The sequence below is a fragment of the Blennius ocellaris genome (assembly GCF_963422515.1).
Source record: "Blennius ocellaris genome assembly, chromosome: 8".
Lineage (NCBI taxonomy): Eukaryota > Metazoa > Chordata > Actinopteri > Blenniiformes > Blenniidae > Blennius > Blennius ocellaris.
The window spans coordinates 19,223,905-19,237,841 of NC_137657.1; the positions used below are offsets into that span (position 1 = coordinate 19,223,905).

General features: G+C 41.7%; 2 protein-coding genes across 3 annotated transcripts in view; both read left to right on the forward strand.

Moving 5' to 3' along the window:
- mtcl3a (MTCL family member 3a) overlaps positions 1 to 5,351 on the forward strand; it is a 12,839-nt gene extending 7,488 nt beyond the window's left edge. The window contains exons 4-8 of one of the 2 annotated variants that reach the window (XM_080500430.1): positions 166 to 735; positions 962 to 1,041; positions 1,248 to 3,081; positions 3,924 to 3,959; positions 4,042 to 4,175. In XM_080500430.1, coding sequence (XP_080356556.1) covers positions 166 to 735; positions 962 to 1,041; positions 1,248 to 3,081; positions 3,924 to 3,953 — 2,514 coding nt within the window. In that variant the 3' untranslated portion in view covers positions 3,954 to 3,959; positions 4,042 to 4,175. Of the gene's footprint in view, positions 1 to 165; positions 736 to 961; positions 1,042 to 1,247; positions 3,082 to 3,923; positions 3,960 to 4,041 lie in introns of both variants that reach the window. The other variant, XM_080500429.1, reaches the window with a different exon arrangement.
- A 5,504-nt stretch (positions 5,352 to 10,855) lies between these two features.
- On the forward strand, positions 10,856 to 13,154 carry echdc1 (enoyl CoA hydratase domain containing 1; the record flags this gene model as incomplete). Its single annotated transcript, XM_080501488.1, has 6 exons — positions 10,856 to 10,920; positions 11,782 to 11,957; positions 12,061 to 12,203; positions 12,332 to 12,384; positions 12,479 to 12,559; positions 12,640 to 13,154. 6 exons carry the CDS (start codon positions 10,856 to 10,858, stop codon positions 13,055 to 13,057), a joined length of 936 nt encoding a protein of 311 aa, XP_080357614.1. The 3' UTR covers positions 13,058 to 13,154.
- Between the last annotated feature and the right edge of the window lie 783 nt (positions 13,155 to 13,937).

Genomic DNA, 13,937 nt, shown 5'->3' on the forward strand with positions numbered 1-13,937 from the left:
AAGATAACTGCTTGCTGCCAGACAAAGTATGAGGAGTGTGACAGTTTGAGAGGAACATTGCGGTCCAAGCTCTGTGGGGAAGGTCTCCTCCCTTTTCTATGGAATCAGATTTATGCAAAATGTTTGGGCATAAGTTCTGATGTCCCTCTTCTTTCCTTGTTGTAGCTTTACTGTGAAGTGAGAGTCAAGCGAGGAGGCATCAGATTGGATAGCGGCACGCAGGATGACGACAATGACGACGTGATGAATAGGCTGAGCGTCCGCTCCATCAGCTCAGGCTCCAGTCTGCTCAGTGACAACTTCCGCTCTGAGCCACTCAGCAGCAGCAGTCCTTCAGAACACAATACACACCCATTCTTATCTGCTCTTGGCCTCAAGAGCGGTATCAGTGGTGATGGCAGCAAAGGTGGTCTCCACCCCACATGTTTCAAAGTAGACGACCTCTGTGAATTCAGTGTTGGCACCCAGTTCACTGAACATTCACAACCGGAGCATGAGGATGATTTCAGACTCAGAGGCGCTTGGCCGAAAGACTCTGTCATTGACACTGTGGAAGCGGTGGATACAGCTGCGCTGGATGCACTTTACTATGGTGCTCCTGGATGTCGAATGTTGCAGGAAGGTGATGCTAATAACTGTGCAAAAAGTGCCCATGTCACTCCTCAAGAAAGTGTTCTTTGGACCAGACTGAGCCACAGCAGCGACAAAAAGAAGAACAATACTGCCCTCAATGCTGTGAGTGTTTTTGCATATTTCAGTTTCAATTCTCTCTTTCCCTTGTCTCCATTTGCTTTTCTTTGTCTTTGATTAGGTCTGTCTTCTAAGCTGTGTTTTGGTTAATGGACTTGACTGTTTGCTCTATCTCTCTATTGATTTATTGAGAAAATGGTAGATTTTTATAATACTTCAGTAATCCACAGGACTCTGTTTGGGTGTTTCTGTTTTGGCTTCTCTCTGTCAGGCTCTAAAGGAGATTGCCCGTGTAAGTGAGGAGCTTTGTAGCTACCAAGATGAGATCAGAAAGAAGAGTGGAGATAAGAGGTAAATCCCTTCTGCAATGTTAACTTACAAGCACCAACAGGAACATTTGATAACAGAAGATGGATATGTATGTGTTGTACAGCAATGATCAGTCAAAGATCAGTCAATGGTAAAAGTCCTCTCCTGAAAACTAGTCAAGAATATTTCCATATTTGTAAAATGCGTGTATTAATTAAGAGCTAAATTTAGTCTTTGATTGTTTCCAGGAACCAATCTGAATCCCTGTGCCTCCATGAAGAGAGTGAGACAACTTGTAGCAATGATAAAACCAGGGTCGAAGCAGATGAAGTTTCATGTGACCTTGGCCAGATCTACAATGACCTCCAGGCCTTCCAGATGGAAAATTGGATGACTTTGTCACCAGATAACACCTGGCAGGTCAATAGAGGGCTGAGGGAATCCTGGACAATAAACACCACTGATCTGGACGGCAATGGAGGCCTGCAGATGAGCTCTGGAGTCGACGCTGAAATGGATACAGCAGCTCCCCCTATCCCGCCCCGTACATCCTCCTGGAATCTGAATGCTCCCACCCATCCAGACACAGAACTTCACATCCCAGATTCTCCTGTGACAACAGTGAGGAAGTGTCATAGTCCTTGTATTTTAGTGGACAGAAAGTGTAGCAGCCCATCCATCGTCAGGAAGTTTGAAGCTATGTTGCAAGAAAACGAAGGAAAGGTTTTAATCGATGGTGTGTTAGCATCGTGCCCGGTACCTACTAACTCCAACTGTAATATGGGCTGTTGCCACAACCGCTGGTCATGTGATGTCAGCAAGTTTTCAAACACTAAGTTGTCCACATATGAAACTGTACAGAAAAGTTTCTCTGAAGTCAACATAAGGAGTGCTGGGAAAGACTTACTCTCAGATTACAGCCCAATTGTGGGAAACCTGAAAAACCCTGAGCTACCAATGCCCCCGTTTGTCAGAGATTTGCCTGTAGATTTGCTCTTATCCTCTCTAGAAACAGTACCTCTCAGCCCCAAGCTTAAAGAGTCCAAGAGAAACATAATGCTTGAACAAAAAACAGCTGAGTTTAACAGGACTTTGTTTCAAACTGAGATGGGTCGTGGGGTAGAGGAACAAGGCGGTTTTACACCAACAGATCCCTGCTCTGTGGGTCACAAGCCAGTCTTTACAGCATCAGACAAGGTTTCACCGCCCAAAGGTAATAAATCACAGCCACTGTGTGCTGATGTCCCCACGAGAGTCATGGATGCTCATCATGAAGAAACATTTAGCCTCTTTGTGTCAGAGTCCACAACACCGAACCCTGAAGATCAACAAAAGCAGGTGAGATGTACTAATGAAGATCAAGCAATCCGAATAAAACAAAAAACTCCTTCTGTTGTTTCACCCGAACAGTTGCAAGCTGCACTCGGCGAAGCCGCAACATCTTTTCAGAGCCCAGTTCAGCACCGTGAGTTTAAGCACAAAGTTCAAACAGCAAGCAGTCCTTCCAGAAAACTACAGCACAGAGCAGCCACAGAAGCTCCTTTCTCTGAGTCTGTCATGCCTGCAAATACCCAGCCTGGTCAGCCTGTGGATGATCCCAGCTTGAAGAATGAGAATCCCCATGGAGCAAAGCCTCAGCCAGCCAAAGCTGGGGTTTCACTCCAGCAGTTGTCTGCCGAGAGCAAACAAAGGCAGATGACACAGCCAAGACATGTGTCTCTTCCCACTTTCCAGTCTGACTCCTCCAGACCTGGGCCCCGAATGATGAACGACCATCCCTGGAAGCCCCTGACTCTTGCTGCATATCCACGGCCAGAGGGATCCAGGTCCAACTATGGAGCAGTGGAAAGGATTCTGAAAAATTATGAGAATGCAGCTCGAGCACAACAGAACCAGAGTCAAGCGAATGACTTGCCTTCAAGCCCAAACTTCAGTCTGAGGCAAGAGGAGAACATCACAGAGCTGGACCGACTGCCCATGGACCCAGTGAGACAGACACAGACTTCCCTCTTCACAGAGACACGCACCACACTGAGCAGCAACACTGCCATGGGTGTGAAAGAGATACAGCTGTTTGTGCAGGTGGGTACTATGGGACAGAGCTATTTACACTTCCACATACTGTATGTAGATGCCATGACATTTAGTAGGTGTCATTCTGACTGTGCATTTTGCAACTAAACTAAACTATACTTTCAAGGCTGGCCGTGCCATTGGACCTCAATGAACTTGCACATTTCATTCTATTCTGAAGCACTAAGCAATTGTCCTTGACTGAGGACAGCTCTGGTGGGAATGTTGTTTATTTCTGGTATGTGCTACAAGACAGAAGCAGGCCAAAGCCTCCATTATAATCTGGGCATCTGGGCCATTCCACTGCTTAAAGGCTTTTAAGAAAAGGAGCTGGCAATGAGGTATATAAACTTTAAACTAGATGGGAGGTCTATCACCTTGTCGGCATTTGTTTCTATCTTTCACTGCTTTCACAGGGCCTGATGGTAGAAGTGTTTTTCTGGCCTTTTCATTGCTATTCCAGAAGTATCTGCAAGAAGCCAGCTGACTAAATGCCCTTGGCAAACAACAGACACAAGAAGCCTGAATGGATTACGCAGCTTTCGAGTCAGCCAATTGTTAAAGAAACTGTGGGAACAATTATCAGGCCAATTTTATTTGACCCTGTGAAAAGAATGCCATTCCAGGTACCACTTCAGTGTGACTTCAGTCTTGTGGGACCCGTGCAAGATAAGAAAAGTCTCCCACAGCACAAAGTGATTTTATGCTTGTAAGCGATCCCACAGCAACACGAGTGAGGTTCAGCTTTGTTCTCAATCAGTGGAAACTGGATCTACTTGTGTGACTTAATCACATGAGCGTGCTGTTCATTTTTAGAGGTCCTGTTTGAATTATGCCTGTCGTTTCCCTAGGGTCGAGAAGACAACAGATGGAACACGTGACAAAATGTAACGTATATGTGTGTGTGAATCTGATTGGAGACAGGATGGTGTGATAATCTTAAATGTTAATTCATTTCTTTCTCTCCAGGAAAACGAGGAGCTTCCTGCCTCTTCTTCCTGCGTCCAGAAGAATTTTTCAAGGCCTGCCCGTCCAGCGAACCGTCGTCTCCCCTCCCGATGGGCCAGTCGCTCGCCTACGTCATCATCCTCCCCCTCCTCCTCTCCCTCCAGCACCCCTGTTATACCTCCATCCTCCCCCAAACTAAAACAAACTTCCTCCTTCACCTACTCGCACTCTTTCCACATAGAAGCTGTTACCATTTGATCTTCATCTCACTGTGTGTTTGTATCAACCAGAAGCCTTCAATGATAACCTCTGAACTCTAAACCTTATACTTTTGTCTTTATACTGCTGCATATACCAAATCCAAACTGCTTTTCCACCAATACAGACTCAGAAGTGCTTTAGTTGTGAGTTAATTTACTCACATTTAGAATGTATGTGCATCCAGCGGCGCTTAACTAAAGAAAACGGTAAGTGAATGATGTGGCAGACGACAGGTATCAAGCAGTATGGTCTCAATAGCCTAGTAGACGTTGTTCATACAACAGAGGACAGTGAAAATGGCATTTTTAGAAAGTAAACATGTCCTCCATTCATTTTTACCAACCATTTGATTGGCTGGCCTTTACTCAGGCCTGGATTCTCGCTTCGACAACTGTAACTTGCAGATCTAGCAACAACAGACCGATCACTGCCCCCTCTGTTTTCTATACTCTATCTACATTCTCAACATTTATGTTAATGACCGAACAACTTTTAGCGAAATTCAGACATACGTGTTGAATATTGTTTTTTTCTAAATACATATTAACACTGCAGCATCACATATAGTATTCAGCATTAAAGACAGTGGAGCAGAGGTTTCACTTACTTTCTCAGTATGCTGAATGCAGCGGTGTCAATTTCTGCCTTCTTCCAAATCACTTACAGTACATGCCTGGACTGTACCTTTGCCAGTGACTGAAACATGTCTGCTTTACACTCATGTTTGCCTTTATTTTATCCATAAATAAGCAGAGCAACATTTACTTGATATCAATGGATCAAATGAAATGTGAGTTTCTTTTTTATAACTTTCTACCAAAGGCTGGGTTCTGATGCATTTGTCTTCATTTGAAAATTCAATGCAATGTTTATAATGGCATTTGTTTTCTATGTCAATCCACTGCTGATGTTAAATCTCATCTATGAAAGCCTGCTTTTGTTTTTGTTTTTTTGCAAAACATGGTAATGATGCTTATGTAATAAAGACGCCTTTTTCTACTTTTACTAACTCTAAATGGTCACATATCAGGACATTGCTCAGCTGAGGGGAACAGAATTTTGGGGGGTCAAAGTTGTGAACCATATGATGAAGGTGATGCCTTTGCTGTTCTTTTTGTGTAATAAACATGAGAACCTAATGATTTCTATCCTCCTTTCACATCAACTTGCAAAACAATTGCATTTTTCCATATATATAAATGTTCTACTGACTGGGTCATGTTGTGTTTGTCAGACAGTTATAATGGCCAAAAAATGTCCTGGCACCATAAAACCGATTTCTGGACACATCATAGTGTCAAAGGAGTTACTCTATAAGCTTTTGTTTCTAAAGCTGAACAGCCCTGTGAATGTCCCCTTGTTTTTTTTAACATGCCTATTAATATAACCTTTGATCATTTGCTCGCTGACTATATGCTACCTCGACCCTGTCACTGTGTGACTTCCAGGCCTCATTGCATTCCTCTTCATTTCTTATCATATGCTCAAGACTTCAATCAAACATTGCTCATAAATATTAATGCACTCAAAATAAGAGGACCCAAATGTGGTGACTAAGCTCACAAAGACAAAGCATCAGAACCAAAATGACTTGCTTGCTGCTCGCGGTTCAGTCTCACTTGCTGACACTTTTGGTGATGCTCTGATCTGTAATTATGATTGATGAGGAGCAGAGGAGCTAAATGCTTTTATTTGTGTTTATGCCTTTCAGTCGTATGTTTTTATATCACATGTTTAAACTTGTCCACAAATATTTTCCTCACACTTATATTTCTTAAATTCATTCTCTTTACATCTACAGAGGTTGATGTTGACCCAGTGTGATGATATTCATTTCAGATTTATTTTTCTTTAATGAGTTTGGTCCCCTCAGACATGTATTGAACCTACAAAGGGAGACACCACCATGTGCGCCCGAGACTCTGAAAGGGGAGGACACCGAAACCCCTTACCCTGAAACCTGGCACCATGGACTGACTGAACTGACAGGTGCAACAATGTTGTGGAGCCAGAAATCCTACCCCGGCACTGATATAAATATAAATATTGTTATTCTCTCCCGATGCCCAGTCTACTGCTGTACTGGCTGTCTCACTTCATTTTCCTGTGACAAGGTTGTGGAGCGTCACAGTGCTGGATTGCACTCAAGCCTGGAGGTTTCCAGATGCTGGAGCGATTATATAAACAGTGCTAGCATCCCGATCCATCCCAGTTGCTGCTTCAAATCAAAAGGCTGGAAAGAATTTATGAAAAAAGGTTTGTATTTCATTATACAAGTGTAGAGTGACCATAGTTACCTTAACGGTTGTGACCAAGTGCAAACAAAGCAGCTGCTTTACAAGATGCAGATCATGTTTGGTAATAGAGGCATTAACTTGAGGATGAGACAATTAAACACACTGGTGATATTCACTGAAGGCAATACAAGCTTATATAAGTATATAGGCATCTACTGCCTATAATGTCACACCAATTCTGTGACAATAGTTTGATAAGGGCCGGGTTAACCATCTATTCATTTGAAAGAATTACCCTTTGTATGTGTGCCAATATGTTGTGAGTATCTCTCTGACAGGAGAGCAGGATAATCTTACTTTGGAAACTCAGAAAATTCCATGACACAACTCTGTTTGCTCAGATGATTCTGAAGATTATAGGGTTTTCTTTCAGTTTGATTACAGTGAATGCAAATTGTGACTTCATATATTATGTAATCGTTCTAGAGAAACTGAACTGTCTACTCTGATGAAACTGTGCCAATGGGAAGGTTTGTGTGTGCATTAGTTTCAAGTTTTACTCAGTAGAAGACAAATGTGATTGCTGCTCAGCCTTGAGAGCTGTTCACTCACTACACAAGATTTCTAATGAGCAACAGTAGGTTACATTTTGTAGACCAGCCCTCTTATTTTCTATTTTGTTTTTAATAATTGGAAAGTTGAAGTGTGAATAATAAAACCTAACTGGTTTACAAGAAAGTTCTTGGCCATCTTTCCTCAATCAGAAATGCCTTCACAAAACCATTCCCCTCATGTGCCACCAGAAATTTTAAGTTTACATTACTTCTTTTTTTTTTCTTGGAGTTCGGTGAATCGCTCAGAACATGATTTGAGTGAATGCTGCTGCTGATATTCACAGCCAAGGGCTCGTTTCAAATGTATTGTAGACATCACAATGAATGGCTGTGTTTTGTCTCCGAGTGGTTTCATTGGCATTCTGAACAGCCACATCCTCTTTGCTACTTAAAACCCCCCCCCAAAAAACCCCACTTGCCCTCCGGTGTCTCCTGGCTCTCTACCTTCCAGCCCCACTGACCTGCCTGCACTCCTCACGGGAAACCTACAAGCCCCTGAGAGCTTCTGGCATCTGACAATCTGCCATTTTCCTTGTTCTGAAATAGACCCTGAGTGGCACCTATTTGATCTGTGTGTGTGTCTGCGTGTGTGTGTGTTGATCGCTGTCATATCTTGGTGTGTCGGTACAGAGGATCGCTGACTGCAGTACATTCCCAGACTTCCTGTGGAGCCGCAGACAGCTGCATATCGATCAGCACAGTAGTGCATCGGTTTGGAGGCCCTATACAGTACACCCGCACTCATATGTTGAAACACTCACCGACTTTCACACAACAGCAGGTTGGCTTGCATACAGAGAAATGAGAGTCTCTCTCATTCTCCCATTAGCCAGGTTGTAATTTGACCTTCCATTATCAGTCTACGGCTTTCAGTATCCGGATGCATGATAAAACTGGCTAAAAGGGCTAAGAGGAGAAGGAATGAAAGTGAACAATCAAAGAGGGACAATGTTTTTAACTGAATGTGTATGAAGGACAGGTTTATGGCCAACAGCTGGAGTATTTAGTTCACATCTTTGATATTGTATCTAAGCAGGTTTGGTCAAACATAATGTTTCTGTATATTGCCTCTATTCTGTATTAAAAAAATCTCCTACTCGCCACTCATGCTCACACAGTAATGACCCGTTGATGATACGTTAGCCAAGTGGATACAACTATTGAGGTTCAAAGTTTTACCTGTAATGTACTTTTCTGTATTAGTAAATATGCAAATGAAAACTATAGTAATAAGTGAATACAAATATGTCAACCCGAAAAAAACCAATCTTGTTGTTTAACTAGTCAGGCTCATTACACACATCACCTGCAGTGATTTATATTTCACTTTAAGACATCCACACATGCACATTCCACAGAACGACTGTGTTGTCCAGGTATAGTGTTCACAGAATTATATTTATGGACATGCTACTTTCTCGCTGACTGAGCTGTACTGTACAGAGAGAAAAAAAGAGAGTCACCGTGTCTTGAGTGACCGCCTGGGATGAGTCTCACCAACCTTTCTGAATTCCTTCCCCACTTTTAAATAGACTGTAGAGGTGAGGGCTTTTCAACAGAGCTGTCTCTTGCAGTCCTAGATAGACTGTGGTGTATTCCTGTTAATGACCTTTTATGTTCCCTGCTTGTCATGGAAGAACTTTTGCACAGGTCTTAACAAGGGAAAAAGCAACTTGTAGCAACTTCCATGATGTGTTTGGTATTTATTATGCAGAATTCATTTGGATATAGTTGTGAAGGATTGTGTTTTCAAAGTGTTAAATCACAAATTTCACAGCAGATATATTCACTTTTGTGGGGGGTAGACAATTGGTTTAAGTCTTTGATTCAACAAACAGGAATGTTTTTGGCTCCTCTGTTATTTTTACAGAGGATTTGTAGGCAAAGGTGAAGGATTTATGCTCTCAGTCGCCACAGATCTGAGCACAGGACAGGAACCATCTCAACCATCCTGCCTCTTTTTTCCACACTGTCATTTGGTATTTTCATCCTTCTCTCATTCTTGTTTGTTCATTGCAACATGTTTCATTACTTTAAAGTATTCATTTCTCTCTCATCCTCACAGCTGAGCTGCTGTTTCCTGTATGTGATAATAATGTCATACAAATATTTATAGTTATTATTTAAATTGATCTTTTGTCTTGAAGCAACAATAATTATTTTTTTTTAAAAGAAAAAAGGTTGAATTATGTTGTCCATCATGAGGTCGAGCAGCAGTTTCAGTTGTCTGTGTTTGGACAGTAGTATGATCCCAGAGCATTTCACACTTTTTACAGGCACTAAAAGAGGTGGGACCTCCCGCTATAAAATGACACGTTTCTAGAAAGAGTCGAACAAGACAGTTCCTCGAACAAAGTCTCAATCTCTCTATCCTATTGCCACTATATAGTATATTGTCATCATGTCATCAGCTGTAGAGAAAATTAAAAAAATAATCATACCATTAATCCTGTTGTTATTTTAAGAAGTTTTGGCTTCTTTCAAATAACTCCACAAATCCAGATCTGATGTTGTTCGACAAGATTTGAACACAGTGTTGGCCTCTGGTCACACTGATGTGACAAGTTTTGGAGTTGTTGTTATTATTGTTATTTACTATCCAAAACACAATGTGAAAACCTTGAGCTGACAAGAGTGTGACCAGCCGTCAGTGTCAACATTGTAACATGTTTTTTGAGTCGTTGTTTTAATTCTCTCTGTCAATACGACTGAATAAGGAGATGTCTGCAGAGCCAGTTCCTAAACAGTGTTTACATAGTTTTGACAAAGAGCAGCTTTTGCTGTGTTGCACAGTGGTGCTATAACATGCAATGTTACACAACAAGCTATTGTCGTGCGATATTTAAAACACCCCGGCCCAGAATAGTGCAGTTTATGGATATTTGTTGGGAGATAGTGTTCAAACGACACTGATAATTTGAACAAACAATACCGCCTCCCCGTGGTTAAAATAAGAAACTACACTAGCTTGTTCTACTTCCTTTGACATTTTGTTTCTAGAGGGACGTATTTCAGCGTGACACAACAGCCAGCTGTCATTTATCAAGGTGGGTTCCTGTGTTTTCACTGTTTTAAAGTCTACTGTTTATAATATGACAGCGTAATATTACGGTTAATTACAAAATCCAACTTAATTGTTGTACATTGTGAATGTTTGGTGGTTTGCAACTCAAATGCAAGATGACGATTGAAGGGTGTATAAATGCTTTTCGTCATAACTTGACTTCAAATACAACAATACAACAATACGGTGAAGTGGTGGGGCGAGAAACCCTGATCTAAAGTACCATCTTCATATAAATTGTGCGCATTAATCTATAAGCAGATTAGTGGCTCTTTCTAAATGAATCAGAAATTTCAAAATGCTCTTCTGGTGCAAGTTTTTTTTTTTTTAATATGATGCCAATGAGTGAAAAAAAAACAACACATTTGAACACATTGTTTAATTTTCAAGTTGTCTTCAGAACACCAAACCCCAGATTAAAAATAAAAAAATAAAATCCATAATATGCATCATAATAGTGGGCCTATTGAGGAGACAGTAACTCCCCTCATCCACACTTCTCAAAGTATAAGGTAAATATTCATATCTCGTATCCCTTTGGTTGAAGCTTCAAATCGAAGTAAAAAAAAAAAAAAAAAAAAAAAAAATATATATATATATATATTTTTATTTTTTTATATTTTTTTATTTTCTTCCTTTCTCTATTTCCTTGCAGCAGGATGGTCCTGTGTACAGTGAGGCAGCAGCTTCTGAAGAGCAGCAACTGCTGTGGATCCTGGCTCAGGTAATATAATTGTTTATCAATATGTTAAATGAAGTCATAAATAAAGGAACAAGTCTACAAACTCCAAAGTCAAAGTCCTTCAAAGTGACATTGTAGTAACTGACTCCAGTGATCCTCAATCAAAGACTGTATATGTTTATGCCGTACAATTTTTGTTTGGTACGACACGTTCTTCAGTACCGGTATATTTATAGCATTCATATTCATCCTATTTGTGGAAATTAGTTTCCACTCTCGAGCAACTGATCCATTAGGCAGTTATGGATGACGTTTCTTCATAGTACAATTATAAAGGCAGTTGCAATCAGTGTTGTGAGCACTACTTTAAGACATTCTGTAAATCCTTGTTTTCACATGCCTCGCATGGCCTCTTATTGTAAGCATGAGCCTGTTATGTATGTTCACTAAATCCTACAGACTGATTTGAATAGTTTCTGGGCTTCAGATCCCACATTTGTTTGAATGCAGTTACATTCTGTGCAGCATTTGCATGTTCTCCCGGTGCCTGTGAGGATTTTCTCAGGATAATCTTGTTTCCTCCCACAGTGTAAAAACATGCGTTTGAGGTTTATTGGTGAATCAAAATTGTCCAAGCGAGAGTATGTGTGATTGTGTGTTTGAAGAACTGATGTTTCCAGGGTGTACCTTTCTTTCACCTGTAGTTTGCTGGGATTGCTTTCATTATCCCATGACCCTGAACAGGATAAAGCAGGATAGAAAATTGATGGATGGATGCTGGTGCTCTCATTTACTCATCAACTTTAAATGTTAATACTTACATTAATAACCTAAAACATTCATAAAGGTTATTCCAACGCATCTCACTTGGCATTCAAATGCTTCAAACTGTGATGCTCCCAGGCTGCAGCAGAGAAAGAGCAGTGGCTCTGTCTACTCCAGTGTTCATGGCTTCAATAAGGAGGAGATCCGAGAGAAGCTGCAGGCCTTTCCTGGAGGATCCATAGATCTGCTGAGACAGGACTCTGGTGTCGCTGTGCTTACCATCAACAACCCCTCTCGCATGAACGCTCTCTCTGGTAAGGTCACTGTTTGTTTAGGACTGCGTGTTGTCAGTGACCACACTTTTTCAGATGAACGCTTAATGTTGCATTTTCACATGAACATTACATTCCTCCCAAGGCAGCATGATGGTGGATCTAGACGACAGGGTAACTGAGCTGGAGAACTGGACGGATGGCAAAGGACTCATTGTTCAGGGTGCTGCCGCAACTTTCTGCTCGGGATCAGACCTCAATGCTGTCCGGGCAATATCAAACCCAGAGGTATCACACATTATGAATTTTTTACTGTAAAACAAAAATAGCCTGCCTACAGGCCTCCCTCTCTTCTTGCTTGTCTTTGTCTCTTTTTCATGTGTTGATTTTTACACAGTGCTACTCATTCTTTACAGGATGGGATGAAAATGTGCATGTTCATGCAGGGTGCTCTCACAAGGCTGCTAAGGTAAAGGTTTTTGACTTCCAGGCTGGACATGCAGAAGTTTAAATGTTATATAATCCTGACCACAGTCTGCTGACTGAGTATTTTCTTGGTGCAGGCTGCCTCTTGTCTCTGTTGCCCTGGTGGAGGGGAGAGCGCTCGGAGGAGGTGCAGAGCTCGCCACTGCGTGTGATTTCAGGTAGTGTTTTCAATATAGTGATGGAAAACTTTTTTTTTTTTTTACTTCATCGTTAATGTGTATGTTGTCTTGTCTCACAGATTGATGACATCAGACAGTGTCATCCAGTTTGTTCATAAACACATGGGCTTGGTTCCGGGCTGGGGCGGCGCCTCACGACTTGTTCGCATCGTTGGAAGCCAGGCAGCGTTGAAGCTGCTGGGAGGTGCTTTAAAAGTGGACTCTGAACTCGGGCTGCACATCGGACTGGCAGACGAAGTCCTGGAGGCCAATGATTCAGCAGCAGGTGCAGAAACACGCCTACGACAAGCTGAAAACTGGCTCAGTCGCTACACCAGAGGACCTGCTCCAGTGATCCAGGCTGTGAAGAAGGTAGTGATATCAGGGAGAGAGCTTCCTCTGTCAGAAGCTCTGAGGACTGAAAAGGACGTGTTTGGGACCGTGTGGGGAGGTCCAGCTAACCTGCAGGCTCTGTCCAAAAGCCCCAAACACAAATAACCTGGTTTTAGGGCCTCTTTTACTCTTAAGAGCTCAGCAAGCTTGAACTGAAATGTTTTATTGTGATCAGAGAACTGCTGCAGCACCTTTGAAAGAGAGGTCATTGGGACACACTGTCTACGTTTGAGCGATCAATATGTTGTATTTTTTTCTGGACATGGGTTTTTCTCAACAAACCACACAGTATCTGATCGGCGGCATAAACTGAACTGAACCCAAACTGAAGTCTTGTTTGCTGATGTGTACACACACCCTGTAAATCAGGATTTATACTTACATTTATCCAACCGATAATTTTTTTAATTTGTTTTAATTGACTAAAATATAATGAAATTCCTGTTTGGTCCCATCACATTTTGGTTGAATATCAATTTGAATTTCCTATCGACAAATGAGAAGTCTCTCTTGCTGGTTCCATGATTGTGTTATCATGGTAATAATCAGATAATTTAAGACCAACGTTGATGATGTATAATGTGCAGGTTCTAGCAGTTGACTGCAGGAATGACAAACACTGCTGAACGGATTGTCTTGCTGATCCTGGATATTCTGCTTAACAGCGTTCAATGCTCCATCGAGAGCCTGGAAGGACACGCAAGCACAGGACCATCAAAATGCATATACTGAATATTGTAATTGTAAATATTGACGGTAATTTGTGTTCTTGCTGCTCTATTAATCGCATCTCGCCAGCAATTTGGACATTACAAAAACACAAGTGCGCAGAGAATGAAGCAGTTTATGTCCCTGGAGGCTGCCAGGCCTGGTTCACTTTCAGGGGTTATGTTTCCTGGATAGATACTCAGCTGGAGTGTTCGTACCTGCTGTGCAGAATGCCAAACACCTTCAAGGTGAAGGAAGGGAAGAAATGCCATAAATG